Source organism: Mytilus trossulus, chromosome 4 (genome assembly GCF_036588685.1).
Source record: "Mytilus trossulus isolate FHL-02 chromosome 4, PNRI_Mtr1.1.1.hap1, whole genome shotgun sequence".
Lineage (NCBI taxonomy): Eukaryota > Metazoa > Mollusca > Bivalvia > Mytilida > Mytilidae > Mytilus > Mytilus trossulus.
In genome coordinates, this window is record NC_086376.1 from 44033370 (window position 1) to 44054642 (window position 21273).

The 21273-nt window shown below is 31.0% G+C and overlaps 1 protein-coding gene across 5 annotated transcripts in view; it reads left to right on the forward strand.

Annotated features, from left to right (window-relative positions):
* The window catches only part of LOC134715345 (uncharacterized), a 213329-nt gene extending 193256 nt beyond the window's left edge, over positions 1 to 20073 (forward strand). For 2 of the 5 annotated variants that reach the window (XM_063577465.1, XM_063577466.1), the window contains exons 2-4: positions 10439 to 10619; positions 11217 to 11302; positions 11984 to 12949. In XM_063577465.1, the coding sequence (XP_063433535.1) occupies positions 10439 to 10619; positions 11217 to 11302; positions 11984 to 12588 (872 nt within the window). In that variant the 3' untranslated portion in view covers positions 12589 to 12949. Of the gene's footprint in view, positions 1 to 10438; positions 10620 to 11216; positions 11303 to 11983; positions 12950 to 14450; positions 14591 to 15516; positions 15711 to 16189; positions 18269 to 18345 lie in introns of those variants that run through there. The other 3 variants (XR_010106666.1, XR_010106667.1, XM_063577467.1) reach the window with 3 other exon arrangements.
* The last annotated feature ends 1200 nt before the right edge of the window (positions 20074 to 21273 follow it).

Consider the following 21273-nt stretch of genomic DNA (forward strand, 5'->3'; position numbering starts at 1 on the left):
AGGTCATATGTATTGTGTTTTATGAAGATATCTATAGTATTGATAGTAGGTCATATGTATTGTGTTTTTTGAAGATTTTTAAATTATTGATGGTAGGACATATGTATTGTGTTTTATGAAGATGTCTATAGTATTGATGGTAGGACATATGTATTGTGTTTTATTAAGATGTCTATAGTATTGATAGTACGTCGTATGTATTGTTTTTTATGAAGATGTCTATAGTATTGATAGTAGGACATATGTATTGTGTTTTATGAAGATGTCTATAGTATTGATAGTAGGTCATATGTATTGTGTTTAATGAAGATGTCTATAGTATTGATGGTAGGACATATGTATTGTGTTTTATGAAGATGTCTAAAGTATTTATGGTAGGACACATTTATCGTGTTTTATGAAGATGTCTATAGTTTTGAGTCCCCAAGAGTGGCTGGGGTATAGAAATATGGTCACTTGGTCTTCTCCCGACCGGCAGTAAAACGCTTGCCGAAGTGGGGCGTCCATTTTGAAAGTAGGTCATATGTATTGTGTTTAATGAATATGTTTATAGTATTGATGGTAGGGACATATGCATTGTGTTTTATGAAGATGTCTATAGTATTGATGATAGGACATATGTATTGTGTTTTATGAAGATGTCTAAAGTATTGATGGTAGGACATATGTATTGTGTTTTATGAAGATGTCTATAGTATTGATGGTAGGACATATGTATTGTGTTTTATGAAGATGTCTATAGTATTGACAGTACGTCATATGTATTGTGTTTTATGAAGATGTCTATAGTATTGATAGTAGGACATATGTATTGTGTTTAATGAAGATGTCTATAGTATTGATAGTAGGTCATATGTATTGTGTTTTATGAAGATGTCTATAGTATTGATGGTAGGACATATGTATTGTGTTTTATGAAGACATCTAAAGTATTAATGGTAGGACACATTTATTGTGTTTTATGAAGATGTCTATAATTTTAAGTCCCCAAGAGTGGCTGGGGTATAGAAATATGGTCACTTGGTCTTCTCCTGACCGGCAGTAAAACGCTTGCCGAAGTGGGGCGTCCGTTTTGATAATAGGTCATATGTATTGTGTTTAATGAAGATGTGTAAAGTATTGATGGTAGGACATATGTATTGTGTTTTATGAAGATGTCTATAGTATTGATGGTAGGACATATGTATTGTGTTTTATGAAGATGTCTATAGTATTGACAGTACGTCATATGTATTGTGTTTTATGAAGATGTTTATAGTATTGATGGTAGGACATATGTATTGTGTTTTATAAAGACGTCATTAGTATTGATGGTAGGTCATATGTATTGTGTTTTATGAAGATGTTTATAGTATTGATAGTAGGTCATATGTATTGTGTTTTATGAAGATGTCTATAGTATTGATGGTAGGACATATGTATTGTGTTTTATGAAGATGTCTAAAGTATTTATGGTAGGACACATTTATCGTGTTTTTTTAAGATGTCTATAGTTTTGAGTCCCCAAGAGTGGCTGGGGTATAGAAATATGGTCAGTTGGTCTTCTCCCGACCGGCAGTAAAACACTTGCCGAAGTGGGGCGTCCATTTTGAAAGTAGGTCATATGTATTGTGTTTAATGAAGATGTCTATAGTGTTGATGGTAGGATATATGCATTGTGTTTTATGAAGATGTCTATAGAATTGATTGTAGGTCATATGTATTGTGTTTTATGGAGATGTCTATAGTAATGATAGTAGTTCATAAGTATTGTGTTTTATGAAGATGTCTAAAGTATTGATGGTAGGACATATGTATTGTGTTTTATGAAGATGTCTATAGTATGGATGGTAGGACATATGTATTGTGTTTTATAAAGACGTCTATAGAATTGATGGTAGGTCATATGTATTGTTTTTAATGAAGATGTCTATAGTATTGATAGTAGGTCATATGTATTGTGTTTAATGAAGATGTCTATAGTTTTGAGTCCCCAAGGGTGGCTGGGGTATAGAAATATGGTCACTTGGTCTTCTCCCGACCGGCAGTAAAACGCTTGCCAAAATGGGGCGTCCATTTTGAAAGTAGGTCATATGTATTGTGTTTTTTGAAGATTTTTAAATTATTGATGGTAGGACATATGTATTGTGTTTTATGAAGATGTCTAAAGTATTTATGGTAGGACACATTTATCGTGTTTTATGAAGATGTCTATAGTATTGATAGTAGGTCATATGTATTGTGTTTTTGAAGATTTTTAAATTATTGATGGTAGGACATATGTATTGTGTTTTATGAAGATGTCTAAAGTATTTATGGTAGGACACATTTATCGTGTTTTATGAAGATGTCTATAGTTTTGATAGTAGGTCATATGTATTGTGTTTTTTGAAGATTTTTAAATTATTGATGGTAGGACATATGTATTGTGTTTTATGAAGATGTCTAAAGTATTGATGGTAGGACACATTTGTCGTGTTTTATGAAGATGTCTATAGTATTGATAGTAGGTCATATGTATTGTGTTTTTTGAAGATTTTTAAATTATTGATGGTAGGACATATGTATTGTGTTTTATGAAGATGTCTAAAGTATTTATGGTAGGACACATTTATCGTGTTTTATGAAGATGTCTATAGTTTTGAGTCCCCAAGAGTGGCTGGGGTATAGAAATATGGTCACTTGGTCTTCTCCCGACCGGCAGTAAAACGCTTGCCGAAGTGGGGCGTCCATTTTGAAAGTAGGTCATATGTATTGTGTTTAATGAAGATGTCTATAGTATTGATGGTAGGGACATATGCATTGTGTTTTATGGAGATGTCTATAGTATTTATGGTAGGACATATGTATTGTGTTTTATGAAGATGTCTATAGTATTGATAGTAGGTTTTATGTATTGTGTTTTATGAAGATGTCTAAAGTATTTATGGTAGGACACATTTATCGTGTGTTATGAAGATGTCTATAGTTTTGATAGTAGGTCATATGTATTGTGTTTTTTGAAGATTTTTAAATTATTGATGGTAGGACATATGTATTGTGTTTTATGAAGATGTCTAAAGTATTTATGGTAGGACACATTTATCGTGTTTTATGAAGATGTCTATAGTATTGATAGTAGGTCATATGTATTGTGTTTTTTGAAGATTTTTAAATTATTGATGGTAGGACATATGTATTGTGTTTTATGAAGATGTCTTCTATAGTATTGATAGTAGGTCATATGTATTGTGTTTTATGAAGATGTCTAAAGTATTTATGGTAGGACACATTTATCGTGTTTTATGAAGATGTCTATAGTTTTGATAGTATGTCATATGTATTGTGTTTTTTGAAGATTTTTAAATTATTGATGGTAGGACATATGTATTGTGTTTTATGAAGATGTCTAAAGTATTTATGGTAGGACACATTTATCGTGTTTTATGAAGATGTCTATAGTATTGATGGTAGGAAATATGTATTGTGTTTTATGAAGATGTCTATAGTATTGATAGTAGGTCATATGTATTGTGTTTTATGAAGTAGGTCATATGTATTGTGTTTTATGAAGATGTCTATAGTATTGATGGTAGGACATATGTATTGTGTTTTATGAAGATGTCTATAGTATTGATGGTAGGACATATGTATTGTGTTTTATAAAGATGTCTATAGTATTGATGGTAGGACATATGTATTGTGTTTTATGAAGATGTTTATAGTATTGATAGTAGGTCATATGTATTGTGTTTTATGAAGATGTCTATAGTATTGATAGTAGGTCATATGTATTGTGTTTTTTGAAGATTTTTATATTATTGATGGTAGGACATATGTATTGTGTTTTATAAAGATGTCTATAGTCTTGATGGTAGGACATATGTATTGTGTTTTATGAAGATGTTTATAGTATTGATAGTAGGTCATATGTATTGTGTTTTATGAAGATGTCTATAATATTGATAGTAGGTCATATGTATTGTGTTTTTTGAAGATTTTTAAATTATTGATGGTAGGACATATGTATTGTGTTTTATGAAGATGTCTATAGTATTGATGGTAGGACATATGTATTGTGTTTTATGAAGATGTCTATAGTATTGACAGTACGTCATATGTATTGTGTTTTATGAAGATGTCTATAGTATTGATAGTAGGACATATGTATTGTGTTTAATGAAGATGTCTATAGTATTGATAGTAGGTCATATGTATTGTGTTTTTTGAAGATTTTTAAATTATTGATGGTAGGACATATGTATTGTGTTTTATGAAGATGTCTAAAGTATTTATGGTAGGACACATTTATTGTGTTTTATGAAGATGTCTATAGTTTTGATAGTAGGTCATATGTATTGTGTTTTTTGAAGATTTTTAAATTATTGATGGTAGGACATATGTATTGTGTTTTATTAAGATGTCTAAAGAATTTATGGTAGGACACATTTATCGTGTTTTATGAAGATGTCTATAGTTTTGAGTCCCCAAGAGTGGCTGGGGTATAGAAATATGGTCACTTGGTCTTCTCCCCACCAGCAGTAAAACGCTTGCCGAAGTGGGGCGTCCATTTTGAAAGTAGGTCATATGTATTGTGTTTAATGAAGATGTCTATAGTATTGATGGTAGGGACATATGCATTGTGTTTTATGAAGATGTCTATAGTATTGATGATAGGACATATGTATTGTGTTTTATGAAGATGTCTAAAGTATTGATGGTAGGACATATGTATTGTGTTTTATGAAGATGTCTATAGTATTCATGGTAGGACATATGTATTGTGTTTTATGAAGATGTCTATAGTATTGACAGTACGTCATATGTATTGTGTTTTATGAAGATGTCTATAGTATTGATAGTAGGACATCTGTATTGTGTTTAATGAAGATGTCTATAGTATTGATAGTAGGTCATATGTATTGTGTTTTTTGAAGATTTTTAAATTATTGATGGTAGGACATATGTATTGTGTTTTATGAAGATGTCTAAAGTATTTATGGTAGGACACATTTATCGTATTTATGAAGATGTCTATAGTTTTGAGTCCCCAAGAGTGGCTGGAGTATAGAAATATGGTCACTTGGTCTTCTCCTGACCGGCAGTAAAACGCTTGCCGAAGTGGGGCGTCCATTTTGAAAGTAGGTCATATGTATTGTGTTTAATGAAGATGTCTATAGTATTGATGGTAAGGACATATGCATTGTGTTTTATGGAGATGTCTATAGAATTGATTGTAGGTCATATGTATTGTGTTTTATGAAGATATCTATAGTATTGATAGTAGGTCATATGTATTGTGTTTTTTGAAGATTTTTAAATTATTGATGGTAGGACATATGTATTGTGTTTTATGAAGATGTCTATAGTATTGATGGTAGGACATATGTATTGTGTTTTATTAAGATGTCTATAGTATTGATAGTACGTCGTATGTATTGTTTTTTATGAAGATGTCTATAGTATTGATAGTAGGACATATGTATTGTGTTTTATGAAGATGTCTATAGTATTGATAGTAGGTCATATGTATTGTGTTTAATGAAGATGTCTATAGTATTGATGGTAGGACATATGTATTGTGTTTTATGAAGATGTCTAAAGTATTTATGGTAGGACACATTTATCGTGTTTTATGAAGATGTCTATAGTTTTGAGTCCCCAAGAGTGGCTGGGGTATAGAAATATGGTCACTTGGTCTTCTCCCGACCGGCAGTAAAACGCTTGCCGAAGTGGGGCGTCCATTTTGAAAGTAGGTCATATGTATTGTTATTAATGAATATGTTTATAGTATTGATGGTAGGGACATATGCATTGTGTTTTATGAAGATGTCTATAGTATTGATGATAGGACATATGTATTGTGTTTTATGAAGATGTCTAAAGTATTGATGGTAGGACATATGTATTGTGTTTTATGAAGATGTCTATAGTATTGATGGTAGGACATATGTATTGTGTTTTATGAAGATGTCTATAGTATTGACAGTACGTCATATGTATTGTGTTTTATGAAGATGTCTATAGTATTGATAGTAGGACATATGTATTGTGTTTAATGAAGATGTCTATAGTATTGATAGTAGGTCATATGTATTGTGTTTTATGAAGATGTCTATAGTATTGATGGTAGGACATATGTATTGTGTTTTATGAAGACGTCTAAAGTATTAATGGTAGGACACATTTATTGTGTTTTATGAAGATGTCTATAATTTTAAGTCCCCAAGAGTGGCTGGGGTATAGAAATATGGTCACTTGGTCTTCTCCTGACCGGCAGTAAAACGCTTGCCGAAGTGGGGCGTCCGTTTTGATAATAGGTCATATGTATTGTGTTTAATGAAGATGTGTAAAGTATTGATGGTAGGACATATGTATTGTGTTTTATGAAGATGTCTATAGTATTGATGGTAGGACATATGTATTGTGTTTTATGAAGATGTCTATAGTATTGACAGTACGTCATATGTATTGTGTTTTATGAAGATGTTTATAGTATTGATGGTAGGACATATGTATTGTGTTTTATAAAGACGTCATTAGTATTGATGGTAGGTCATATGTATTGTGTTTTATGAAGATGTCTATAGTATTGATAGTAGGTCATATGTATTGTGTTTTATGAAGATGTCTATAGTATTGATGGTAGGACATATGTATTGTGTTTTATGAAGATGTCTAAAGTATTTATGGTAGGACACATTTATCGTGTTTTTTTAAGATGTCTATAGTTTTGAGTCCCCAAGAGTGGCTGGGGTATAGAAATATGGTCAGTTGGTCTTCTCCCGACCGGCAGTAAAACACTTGCCGAAGTGGGGCGTCCATTTTGAAAGTAGGTCATATGTATTGTGTTTAATGAAGATGTCTATAGTATTGATGGTAGGATATATGCATTGTGTTTTATGAAGATGTCTATAGAATTGATTGTAGGTCATATGTATTGTGTTTTATGGAGATGTCTATAGTAATGATAGTAGTTCATAAGTATTGTGTTTTATGAAGATGTCTAAAGTATTGATGGTAGGACATATGTATTGTGTTTTATGAAGATGTCTATAGTATGGATGGTAGGACATATGTATTGTGTTTTATAAAGACGTCTATAGAATTGATGGTAGGTCATATGTATTGTTTTTAATGAAGATGTCTATAGTATTGATAGTAGGTCATATGTATTGTGTTTAATGAAGATGTCTATAGTTTTGAGTCCCCAAGGGTGGCTGGGGTATAGAAATATGGTCACTTGGTCTTCTCCCGACCGGCAGTAAAACGCTTGCCAAAATGGGGCGTCCATTTTGAAAGTAGGTCATATGTATTGTGTTTAATGAAGATGTCTATAGTATTGATGGTAGGACATATGTATTGTGTTTTATGGAGATGTCTATAGAATTGATTGTAGGTCATATGTATTGTGATTTATGGAGATGTCTATAGTATTAATAGTAGTTCATAAGTATTGTGTTTTATGAAGATGTCTAAAGTATTGATGGTAGGACATATGTATTGTGTTTTATGAAGATGTCTATAGTATTGATGGTAGGACATATGTTTTGTGTTTTATAAAGACGTCTATAGAATTGATTGTAGGACATATGTATTGTGTTTTATGAAGATGTCTATAGTATTGATAGTAGGTCATAAGTATTGTGTTTTATGAAGATGTCTAAAGTATTGATGGTAGGACATATGTATTGTGTTTTATGAAGATGTCTATAGTATTGATGGTAGGACATATGTATTGTGTTTTATAAAGACGTCTATAGTATTGATAGTAGGTCATATGTATTGTGTTTTATGAAGATATCTATAGTATTGATAGTAGGTCATATGTATTGTGTTTTATGAAGATGTCTATAGTATTGATGGTAGGACATATGTATTGTGTTTTATGAAGATGTCTATAGTAATGATGGTAGGACATATGTATTGTGTTTTATGAAGATGTCTATAGTATTGATGGTAGGACATATGTATTGTGTTTTATGAAGATGTCTATAGTAATGATGGTAGGACATATGTATTGTGTTTTATGAAGATGTCTATAGTATTGATGGTAGGACATGTGTATCATGTTTAATGAAGATGTTTATAGTATTGATGGTAGGTCATGTGTATTGTGTTTAATGAAGATGTCTATAGTATTGATAGTAGGTCAAATGTATTGTGTTTAATGAAGATGTTTATAGTTTTGAGTCCCCAATGGTGGCTGGGGTATAGAAATATGGTCACTTGGTCTTCTCCCGACCGGCAGTAAAATGCTTGCTGAAATGGGGCATCCGTTTTGAAAGTAGATCATATGTATTGTGTTTAATGAAGATGTCTATAGTATTGATGGTAGGACATATGTATTGTGTTTTATGAAGATGTTTAAAGTATTGATAGTAGGTCATATGTATTGTGTTTTATGAAGATGTCTAAAGTATTGATGATAGGACATATGTATTGTCTTTTATGAAGATGTCTATAGTATTGATGGTAGGACATATGTATTGTGTTTTATGAAGATGTCTATAGTATTGACAGTACGTCATATGTATTGTGTTTTATGAAGATGTCGATAGTATTAATAGTAGGACATATGTATTGTGTTTTATGAAGATGTCTATAGTATTGATAGTAGGTCATATGTATTGTGTTTTATGAAGATGTCTATAGTATTGATGGTAGGACATATGTATTGTGTTTTATGAAGATGTTTAAAGTATTTATGGTAGGACACATTTATCGTGTTTTATGAAGATGTCTACAGTTTTGAGTCCCCAAGAGTGGCTGGGGTATAGAAATATGGTCACTTGGTCTTCTCCCGACCGGCAGTAAAACGCTTGCCGAAGTGGGGCGTCCATTTTGAAAGTAGGTCATATGTATTGTGTTTAATGAAGATGTCTATAGTATTGATGGTAGGACATATGCATTGTGTTTATTTTATAAATACTTTTAATTATTGTTGATTGATTTTTGATTTGCTGATAAGGTATCATTTGAAATCTTTGATATCACTGATTTTCATATGAATTGTCTTTGATGGATTAATAATGAAAATAACATTTTTCTCAAATAAAATAGTAAGCTTGGATGGGTAAAAACACTTTGTATTTGTTTTACTAATAGTAATTCAATTTGATAGTGAATGTACAGAAACTTATAACCTAGTCCTAGTAGCAGCTATATAGCTACCTATATATAAAAAACATGATACATCGTAAATATTCCGCCAAATTGTAGACCGACTTCAACACATTCAATTATATACACACAACGCAACACTATATACTAAAAAATAAAATCAGGGCGAACTGACTCGGGGCAAACAGAAACTAGGGCGATCCCCATTCAGGGTGGCGGACCCAGATTGGTTTTTTATTTCACATTCAGCATGTTCAGTCCTGCAAGACAAGTACCTCATTCAATGTGTTCATCTAATTTCATGTATATCATGACACTATCCAGGGATTGTCAAGTAAAAAATTGTTTGAATTTTGTTTTTTGATAAAGAGTTAAGGTCTATAAAGGTCAAAGTCATTACAAATGTATATTATAAGCAACATTCATGAATATCAGAAATTATTTTATTTCTTATTACCATGTTAGCACCCCTTTTGGTCCTTTACCATCCTTATATACATGTACATTTTTGTACATGTACATTGTAACACCTTTTATCACTGAAATATGTGAGTTAAAAAAAAAAACCTACCTTGATAGCTTGGTAATTATGGTAATATCATATATTTACAAGTCAGGTAATACATGTACTGCTTCAGTGTCTTTAAATAAAATGGGGTGGGGGGTATACATGTATTTACCATCATGTTGCAGATAATAAATTTGCTATTCAGAGTACTACTCCATTGTACATGTAGTAAAAAAGTGAACTTATATCATTAAACAAAATCTCTAACACTAGGCATGCTAGGTACAAAAAATAAAATTAAAAAAATTAGACAATAATAATATATATTGTTATATTGTATATTACATGATATAAATCAAAACAAGTAAACATTGAATTACTGATGCATTATAAATACAATTTACATGTAGTGTCAACGGAATAACTCATCACACATCAATCATGCATGCACATAGTAATATATTAGATCATGATTGATCACAGTTTCTAAAAAAATGGTGAACGGCCAAAACCAATCGACACAAAAATCAGGCAATATTTATAGACTAAAACACATCCATGGGAGACAATATGATTATTAGCATAAAATGTAGGATGCAACCTCAGAATTAATTATCATTTTAGATTTAAACAAATCATTATTCCACTATGTGGTGGAAGTCTGTATCCTAAAGCACAATACCTGAACTTTTTATTTTGTATTATGTTTATGTAGCATCATAATCAAGTTTTGAGTAGATGATTTTGTGTATTGAGCATGTTGAGCATTAAGATTAAAAGCTGGACCAATCAAATATGAAATTACCTCCAAATTAAGTAATAACCATTTATTTTATGTTATTCTTTTAGCTATGATTCATGTAGGACTTGGGGAGCAGCAAGTGAATGGAATTTTAGCAGAGCTGAATATTCCAACAGTCAGCCATTCCATGTTGGACGAAAGACAAAGAGAAATTGGAGGGGTGATTGAGCATGTCGCAGAGGAGTCTATCAATGAGTGGATGGCAAAAGAAGTTGCTTTAAATAATGAGTAAGAAATGACAAATTTAATGTATTAATAAAAGAATGATTTTTTATGAACATAACTCTATTACACATTTGTAATGATTGATCAATTTTTAATTGCGTTCTTTTTCTATCCACTAATGATTTAATTTTGGATGTAACGCGTCTTCTGATTGGCTGACATTATTTTGTTATGAGCCCATACATGTACATTGCCATAGACAGAATTTAGTCATGTTACCATGACGTCATCAACCTTTTTTCATGGTTTTCTACAGTTTAAAATTGAATTTAGAATTAAATTATAAGAAATAACTGTAATATTTTTTATGTTATTTCTTCATAGACAACAAATATAACAGTCATTCCTTAATAAATGTTATGAAAATAAATTGCTTGCAACAATTTGTCGGTTTACAGTTTAAGAATGTTTACATGCTGACTATTTGAAGTTATTGCTTAACTGCCCTTGGCTTGGTTATGAATGTCTAAAATAAATATATATGAAATTATCTTCAGATGATTTTTCTTAAATATCCTGTATCCCTTCTCTTTATAAATTGTACTAACTTTCACGATTTCTTTACTTTTGTATATGTTAAACATGTATTTTCTACTTCAGATGTGATGGAACAGATGACCTAACTGTCTCAGTTGATGCTGGCTGGCAAACAAGAGGAAGTGGTAGAGCATACAACAGTCTGACTGGTAATTAAATATTGACTAAAAAAATACAGATCTATATTTAAGTTCTTCCTGGATACAATATACATGTACAAATGTAAAAGTATTACTCTTGTATTTATTGGACCTGGTGGTACAGTTAATAATTGTATAATTAAATTAAAAAAATATCGGATCCTGAACGGCCTTCACCAATGAGCAAAGCCAATACAGCATAGTCAGCTATAAATGTGAAACAATTCAAATGAGAAAAAAAAATATATGTAACACATCAAGAAACTACAACCACAAAATTACAGGCACCTGCATTTGGTCAGACACATAGTACATACAGAATATGGCGTTGTTAAACATGTAAGGGATTACCAACTCCTTCCACCTGTTTTCAGTGATGTAACAGTACAGCATGGTTACAACTAAAAAAATTAGTTGAAAAAGGCTTAACTCATCAGATGTATACATAGAAATAAATCAAACAAAACCATAGAGTGGAAGTGGCCAAAAAGACATTAATTACTGATCTGAAAGAACTCACAGTTGCTGACAGCTTGATTTTAGGCCAACATCAACTAATAATTAAAATCTGACATATAAGACAAGCTTGCAGTTCAGTACTATCACTTTCACCTTCTTAAGTTATGCCCCTTTTCTGTTTCACCAGCTGAAGCATCTGTGTTTATAGAGACATTCATATTTATTTAACAGGGCATTGCTCAATGATAGGTTCCAAAACCGGGAAGATTTTGGGTTACAAGTGGAGATCAAAGTCCTGTAGAATATGCCAGAAAGCTGAACATGAAGGTAAGATAGTAAGAAAACATACATGCAGAAAGAACTTTACTGGGAGTGCAAAGGCCATGGATCCGGACATGGTGGAAGAAATGGTCACCGACAGTATAGAAAAGGGGGCAAAAATCACAGCCATTATTGGAGACGAAGATACCACCACTATTGCAAGACTTAGGGCTAAAGTTGATCCAAGAATAAAGAAACTCTCAGACAGCAACCACATTAAAAAACCTTTCAGTTCCAGTTTATATGATTTAAGAAAAAAACATTCCTGTCTCTCTCAAAAAGTTATTAGTTACCTGATTAAATGCTTCAACTACCTCATAGCTAAAGGCAAAGGCAAACCAGAAGAAATTAAACAAAATTTAGATGCACTGTCAAAGCATCCCTTTGGAGACCATAGTGATTGCAATGTCAGTTGGTGTAGGTTTATTGAGGAGTCTGGTCTGAAATATAGGTCATTGCCATATGGTAAACCTTTACATGACAAATCTTTTCAAACTTCACTAACGACTTTATAAGAGAAATACAGAAAAAATCCAGAAAATCTAGCTAATCTAGGAAGCACCCAGAGCAATGAGAGCTTTAATAAAAGTGTTGCCGCTAAAGCACGAAAGAATAGGTTTTATGGTGGTTCTGGAAGTTTAGGCTACCGTATTGCTGCTGCCTTAGCACAGAAAAACAAGGGTCACCAATACACAGTAGATGTAAGGAAGTGATATCCCATTTGTACAAATAATAATTTTTTTATTCATGGGTTTAAAACTTTATGTTATTTACTTGTCAAAAATTCTCAGAACAAGTTTTCACGGGATAGGTAACTAGTGATGCTAGTATTTTATGAATTTTGTTGTCTTCTGAGAGTAAAAAAATATTTACATGTACAAAAAAGTAAAATCACAAAAATACTGAACTCAGAGGAAAATCAATTTGGAAAGTCCATAATCACATGGCAAAATCAAAAAACAAAACGCATCAAAAACGAATGGACAAGAACTGTCATATTCCTGACTTGGTACAGGCATTTTCAAATGTAGAAAATGGTGGATTAAACCTGGTTCTATAGCGCTAACCCTCTCACTTTAATAACAGTCTCATCAAATTCCGTTACATTTACATGATGCGTTAAATAAACAGTCACAATCAATAAAATAGTCAAAATATGGGAACATCAGTCATCATCGTATAACAATTTAACAGGACACAACAACATCTACTATCTACGAACACATGGATTGATTTGAGTGTCTGACGTCAGAAAAATTATATACGTCACATAAATTTGTCGTTCAATGTGCATACAATAGTTATCAAAAGTACCTGGATTATAAACAATTTTAAATTTTACATAGGCAATGAGCGCAGACAGGGTTAGAAAATCAAAAGTATGTAAGAATAAATTACAGAAATCAAACTAGTCCAAAAGTTATACATAGAATTTATGAGAATCCAAAACTTTTAAAAGGAACAATTTAACAGGACACAAAAACCTATCCACGAACACATGGATCTACTTGAGAGTCCGACGTCAGTAAAATTATATACGTCACATAAATTTGTCGTTCAATGTGCATACAAACAATTTTAAAATTTACATAGGCAATGTACGCATACAGGGTTAAAAAATCAAAAGTATGTAAGAATAAATTACAGAAATAGACCGAGATTCAAACTAGTCCAAAAATTATACATAGAATATATGAGAATCCAAATGGGTTCTCAGATTGCATGTTCAGTTGTATGATTCACAAGTTTCATGTTTTCAGATGTTTTCATAATTGTTTTATACTATTACACTGTTACAAGTTTTAGTGACCAAATTTTATGGTGTTCTTTATACACATATTATCCCTTTTTTAGGGAAAGTTTAATTTTGCATGAAATTTTGGATACCGTCTCAGCTATTTAATTTTTTTTTAATTTAGTTATTTATTCATTACTTATAATCAAAAATAGGGCTATTATAAAATTTTAATTATAAAGGAGGATAAAGGCTGCACTCAAAACAATTTGTTTTGGTAGGTTGTGTTTTCCTAACAATTATGTAAGAATTGTATGTGAAGTTAAAAAAAAAAATTCAAGATTGTGGGAGTCTTAATAAAGTGCCCCTTATATCCCCAACTTCCCAACCACTCACACACCCATGTGTTTAATTCTTGGAAAGTCCTATTGAATGACAATGTATTGCCATTGTCTATTTTATAATAAAAAAAAAGTTTCATTTCATTTTTAGAGACATACAGTATATAAGTGTGCATGTAAAGTAAATCAACTTTGTTTCTTGTAATTTTGTCATATTCTGGATTCAAATGTCAAACCTGCATTGTTTTTGAGAATCAAAATTACTCTTATCCTTATTTCTTTAATATAATTTTCATTGCAGGTAAATGTATCAACAGGTTTATCTCCTGGCATATATACCAAAAAGTTAGCTACTCTCAGAGATATTCAGGCTAGAAAGAGGAGAGCTGTTGCCACTACCAAAGCAGCAAAACTTCGCAGAATAACTTTGAAATCAAACCGGTAATTAAGCTGTAACTTTCTTCAGCACACTATTGTGGTTTTTTAGCTCTCCTGGCCCTTTGAGCCAGATGAGTTTTTTTATTACTAGTACTATGTGTCCATTAACTTTTACAAAATCTTCCACTTTGAAGCTACTAAACCAAACTGAGCAGCAATCATTATGGGATATTTTGTTTTAAAAAAGTGTGTCAATTGCCCCTGCCTACTAACAAACAGAATCCCAATGGCTAAAATAGAACATAGGATAAAAGTGAAAGTTTTGTCTTTTATTTTAAAAACCAGTGTGACTTTGGCCTTCAACAATGAGCCAAACTCATAACACATAATTGGCTATAAAAGGCCCTGATAAGACAATGTAAAACAATTCAAACGAGAAAACTAACGGCCTTATTTATATAAAAAAAGAACGAAAAACAAATATGTTACACATAAACAAACGACAACCAGTTACCACTGAATTACAGGCTCCTGACTAACTATCTTATCAAAGAAAAGCTTCCATGTTTAATGACAAGTCCAACTGAAAAAAATGTTGATGGTGTCACGGTCACATGACTAAATTATGTCTATGGGTTCATAACAAACTAACATCAAATAATCAGAAGACGAGTTACATCCAAAATTAAATTATTGCCCTTTAAAGACAATTTTTGCAATAAGTCCATCAAATTTGATTACATTTAAAAGTCTTCTTTGAAAAATATGTGAGCGATTCAGACTCTTGAGAGCCTCTTGTTTTCAAAAAACCCATCTTATCTGAGTGAAAAAAAGGAGAACACTGGCTTCAATACAATGTAATCTAACATCTAACAACAAGCTCAAGTAGCCTATTTGACACAAGCATTCAGTACATATATACCGGAAGAGCATCAAGCAAAGTAAATTCATATTTTCAAATTAACCATTTGTTTTGCTTTGAATTTCAGGAATCAGAAAACATCTGCATGTGAGGAAAGAGAAGGTACAACTTATAAATCAAATGCAGCCCTTTGTGATTTGAAGGAAGAAGACATTAATGAAATACCACCTCCATCATCAAAACCTGAAAATAATACCATGTGCTTGGAAGATGCAACAGAATATACTCAAATATATTTTGATATTGAAGCTACAGGTCTCAGTAAGTTTTAAGCCATCAAATTGTATTGATCATTTGTTGCGATTTTGCATTTTTTGCATCATTAATGTTTTGATATACCATCTGGAAAATTGCAAATATTAAAAGTTAGGATTAAAAAACACGATTTCACTCTTGATAAAATACAGATATATTTTTTATTAAACAAGACAGTTTACCATAACGAAAATTTGCTCTTTATTAAATTTAAAAGTAATAAAAATTCATCCTAGATTCTTTTGTTATTATTTTGAAATTCAGTTAATATTCAGCTCACTAATTACGAAACATATTAAACAATTTTATGTTCGTTTGACATAACACCAGAGCTTTATATATACAGTGCCAGGTCATTTTCTATTAAAGGTTGGGAACAGGATTATCAGATATAAGCACTAACCTCACAGACCCACTTATTTGTTTTTCACTTATTTAATGACAAGAAATCAATCATCTAAATTTATTCTTTGATTTTTTTACAGGTCGAACATCACACATTACTCAGCTATCAGCGATTAGAGGAGAAGAAATGTTTTCTACATATGTATTACCATCTTGTGAAATTACCTCAAAAACAGCAGAAATAACAGGATTAACTTTTCAAAACAATTCTTTATATTTTCATAATGAAATTGTGCCAGCATTAAACATAAATGCAGGTCTTATTAAATTTATCCAATTTTTAGAAAAATCTGAAAAAAATGATCTATTTGGACACAATGTTTTCAATTATGACTGTCCTGTGTTGTATAATGCTTTATATAATTGTAATTTACTTTCTAGATTTGAAAGCAATATTTTAGGTTTTGTTGATACGTTGAAATTGTTTAAAAATGTATATCCAGGTCTGCATTCATACTCTCAATCTAAATTATGTCTGACACTTCTTGATTTTACTTATGGTACTCACAATGCTGAGGAGGATGTAACTGCATTGCAAAAGCTTGTCAAAGAAAAAATTCATAATACATGAGGTCATACATGTCAAATGAAAACTGCTTTTTATTCAAAAAATTGTATTTTGTATCAATATTCTTGTTTGAAAAAACTACATCAAAATCTTCCATCATTGAAATTACTTATTAATACTAAAGTCATAACCTTAAGAACAGCCACTGCCATAGCTAAGAGTGGGCTTAATTTTTATCATTTAAAGTTAGCTTTTACAAGAAATGGTATGTCTGGAATTAAATATATTTTTACAGAAAAGTGTGGATCATCTGTCAGAGTTACAAAATCATCTAAAATTATTTCAAGTGTATCAGATTTTTTTGAAAAAATGTAGAGAAGCTTTTTTGTGTAATATTTGATGACACGTTTATTCTGTACGATAACATTTATTAGGGAATTCAATGTTTGCTGTATCACTCTTCTCATTCAAATTTATGACAATACCATACATCAATCAGAATGAAATTTTAGGAAATGATTTTACTTTGAAATCAAGTATTATTTGTGGAACTTTATATGGACAAATTTTCTATATAAAGTAAATAATTGTGTGTACTTTAGAAGCTGAAACTTTTTATTGTCTTCAAGTTATTATGCTTACGAATGATCTGAAAACTAGACTAATACAGAATGACCAGATTTTGCAATTTTAGCAAAACTGATAGTTTACAAAGGAGTATGTTCGATAAGGTCCTAAAATGGCCCCCTTTTTTAGTGTAAATTTCAAATTCAGATTTATCGACCAATATCACGATAAATTACAGCTAATACATTGACTAGCTAGGATATAGGCCATTTTGTTGAAAATTTTACGTTTCTGTGTTTCATTATGACGTCACAAGTTGTACTCATATTGATTTTTCACGAAAAAATCAATGAAAATGGGTAAATTTCCAAAGATTGTTGGACAGGAAAAATAGAGCGCATACGTCGACAACAAAGATCTTTTAAAATAATGTTTGTGAAGACATTTCACATGTCTTATTTGAATCTTAAGCTTGTCGACGCCTGCGCTCTATATTTCCTGGTCCTTTATTTGGTTGAAATCTAGCTGATTTTGTCAAATTTCACCAAAATCACTTATTTTGACCTTTTTTGGATGTAAAAATCAACGTGTTAGAATTAAACTTTGACAAAAACAGTTCTGTTTAACTTTCTAACATGTCTTTAGGGCAACTTAAAACATTTATTGTCTTGTAACTATGAACTTTATAATTGGGGCCAAATATGGACCTTACCGAACTTACTCCTTTGTATTTGTTATGGCTTGAATATTTACTTCGAATATCTGTCATTTTCTTTAAACCCCGTTAACCCTTATTATGATGTTGTGATCTGTGCATTGTTATTGAATCTTGTACAATTATATTAGATCAATTTATTATTACCTTACCTTGAAAGTGTTTATGCTTTTCATACAAGTATATTGATTTAATCAGACCATGCTGTTTGGTGTGAGCTATATTGATTTAATCAGACCATGCTGTTTGGTGTGAGCTATATTGATTTAATCAGACCATGCTGTTTGGTGTGAGCTATATTGATTTAATCAGACCATGCTGTTTGGTGTGAGCTATATTGATTTAATCAGACCATGCTGTTTGGTGTGAGCTATATTGATTTAATCAGACCATGCTGTTTGGTGTGAGCTATATTGATTTAATCAGACCATGCTGTTTGGTGTGAGCTATATTGATTTAATCAGACCATGCTGTTTGGTGTGAGCTAAGGCTCCTAGTTGAAGACTATACTTTTACCCCTAATAGTTTGCTTATATAAATTATGACTTCGATGGAGACAAGATAAAGTTATTGTTATAAGTTCTGTTTATTATTAACTTTACATGGTAGGTCAATGCTATTTGATCTATGCAATCAATTGGAGGTGGACATGTCAGTCTGAAATCTGTAACTGACCATCATGTCTTAAATTTTAAGGAGTGACAAAGTTAATTTTTTGTGATAAAGTCTGTTATCTCAGTTTCCATACATGGTAGACCAATGATACTTAGTCAATGAATTCATCCAGATGTGTACTTGTCAGTCTTGTGTACACATGTCACCCAACCATGACCTCATTAGCATGGCCGGTCCAAACGTTAAAACTTCGTGATTAGGCCTGCTTTTCAATATTCTTCATAATAGGTCAATGATATTTGGTCTACATTTATTTAAAGGATAAATGTGTGTCGGACGCCTGTCAGCTTACCATGACTTCTATTTCATAATTCATTGATCATGACAAATTATCAGGAATTTCCAATCTTCAGATACTATAAGCAATATGTTTTTCTTATTAGGTGTATAGAATTCATTGTATGCACTCTTGTGATTCTGTGCATGTGCTTCCAGATAGTTAGAAAATTTGGTTGCCTTTGCTGATAAAAATTATAACAAGTTGATCTAACAAACTTTTAATTAGATACATGCAGTTGAGAATACATGAAAAATTATAGATTTTGTCTTCACTTTTTGTGTTATTTTAGTTCTAGCTTAAAAAAAATAGCTCATGTATTTATTTTTGTTTATTCTAAGAAAACTGAGAAATATCAAGCATTTTCCCGTATTTTTGGTAGTTTTCAGCTTCGTAGCTAAAAATAAAGCGCATGATGATATTTTTTTTTGGGGGAAAATAAGGACTTACATACGAATAAGATTTTCTGAAAAGGTTGTGAAATTGTATTTATAAAATGAGTGTTTATTGTAAGCAAATAGAGCAAAATCAGGCATTTTCCCGTATTTTTAATAGTTTTCAGCGACTAGCTAAAAATAAAGTGCATGATGATATATTTTTTTTTATTGGAAATTAAGGACAAATGTATGAATAAGATTTTCTGAAAAGTTTGGGAAATTGTATTTACAAAATAAATGTTTATTTTTAGAAAATAGAGCAAAATCAGACATTTTCCCATACTTTTGGTAGTTTTCAGCGACTAGCTAAAAATAAAACGCAAGATGATATATTTTTTTTTATTGGAAATTAAGGACAAATGTATGAGGAAGATATTCTGAAAATATTGTGGGGATGTATTTATTATAAAGATGTTTATTTTAAGAAAATAACAAGAAATCATGAGATTTCCCGTACTTTTTCAAATTTTAACTAAACTGCTAAAATAACACAATTTGTTGATTGGTTTTATAGAAAAAAATATTGAAAAATGTAACACTTATATGTATCGTACTTGTTTTGCCACCAATAAAAATATTTGTACACTGAAAATGTATTGTGTATCATTTTTTATAAGAAACCTGTTTCTTTAGCTTTTCACAACTATGCCATATATGGGTATATTTAAAATAAGTATACCGAAAAAAAGAGCGCATGAACTCATATTTTTTTTTACATTTTTTTGAACATCTATCTATACTGAATGTAAAAAACCTGAAAAAGAAGGATCCTGTTTATTTTGAGTTTGAGCAGCAATCATCCTTAACCCTCTTGCTGCCGAGTTTTTTTCTTGCTTTGTCGTGCCAAAAGCATCTGGACATTTCTTATCTGTGACGTTGCAAAACTTGTGTCTCTCTGTAGAACTGGGCTTTCCCGCCGTCCATAGCTTTTCCCGCGTCAATGTAGCCGTAATTATGAAAAGCAATGTATAAGTAATTTTTACGGAAGTTATTGCTCTTAGATTGTCATGAACGATGTTTTTAATACAACATTATTTAAGAATACAACTTTTAACCTTGGAATATATATTTTTTTATCTTTCTTGTCTTAAAATGAAGTGAAAAAATATACCAATTGCTATACTAGCTTTAATTTGAAGGCGACTATGTTTTATCTTTGTCAAGTGAAATGCATAAATGATTCACCTATAAAATACTAAAATATTTATTCTTGTTTTTAATTAGGTAATTGGTACTGTGCAAAAATCTCTCAAATCATTATATAAACGGCAAAACAACGGCACCCAATGAAAATAAAAACAAAGCGTGAACAAATTGTTAAAAACAAATAAATATTCGAGCAGCTGTTCTATGATTCTATTAACTACATTTTGTACTTCTTGTTGTAAAGTATCAAACGTGTCAGATTAAAATATCATGATTTCAATCCTTGTTTTGGTAGGCGAGGGAATATTTCCTAAATAAAAATTATTATCCATAGTCATTTTGCTTATTTTTTAATCATGTTTATTATTATTTTGTTGACCACTTATTACTCAATATTTTATATAGAGAATACGAATTAAAAAAAAAAACATAGTAAAAACGAGGGGAGAAATTCTCATAAATTAATTTACTATCGTCTACAAGTGAACCTGAATCAATAATAATTCATTTTCATTTACTAAAAATAAATGAAAACGGACACACTGTAATTGACATACACGAATTATCCGCTTTAAAATCTGTTAATTGATAAATTGTTCTCTTCTCAACGTTCAGTGGCAAATATTTCATGCAATATTAAGGACGTCTGAAATTCAATATACCATAAATCTATTGCTCAGTGGGTCCTACAAAGTAAAAGATCTGTCATGAATGCCAAAAAAAAGAGTTTGCCACTGGGAAAGGATATCTATGATATCTATGATATGAATAGAAATCATTAAAATTTGTGTCTACTACACATTTATATTAACATCCCCATTTTAAATGAAAATACATAT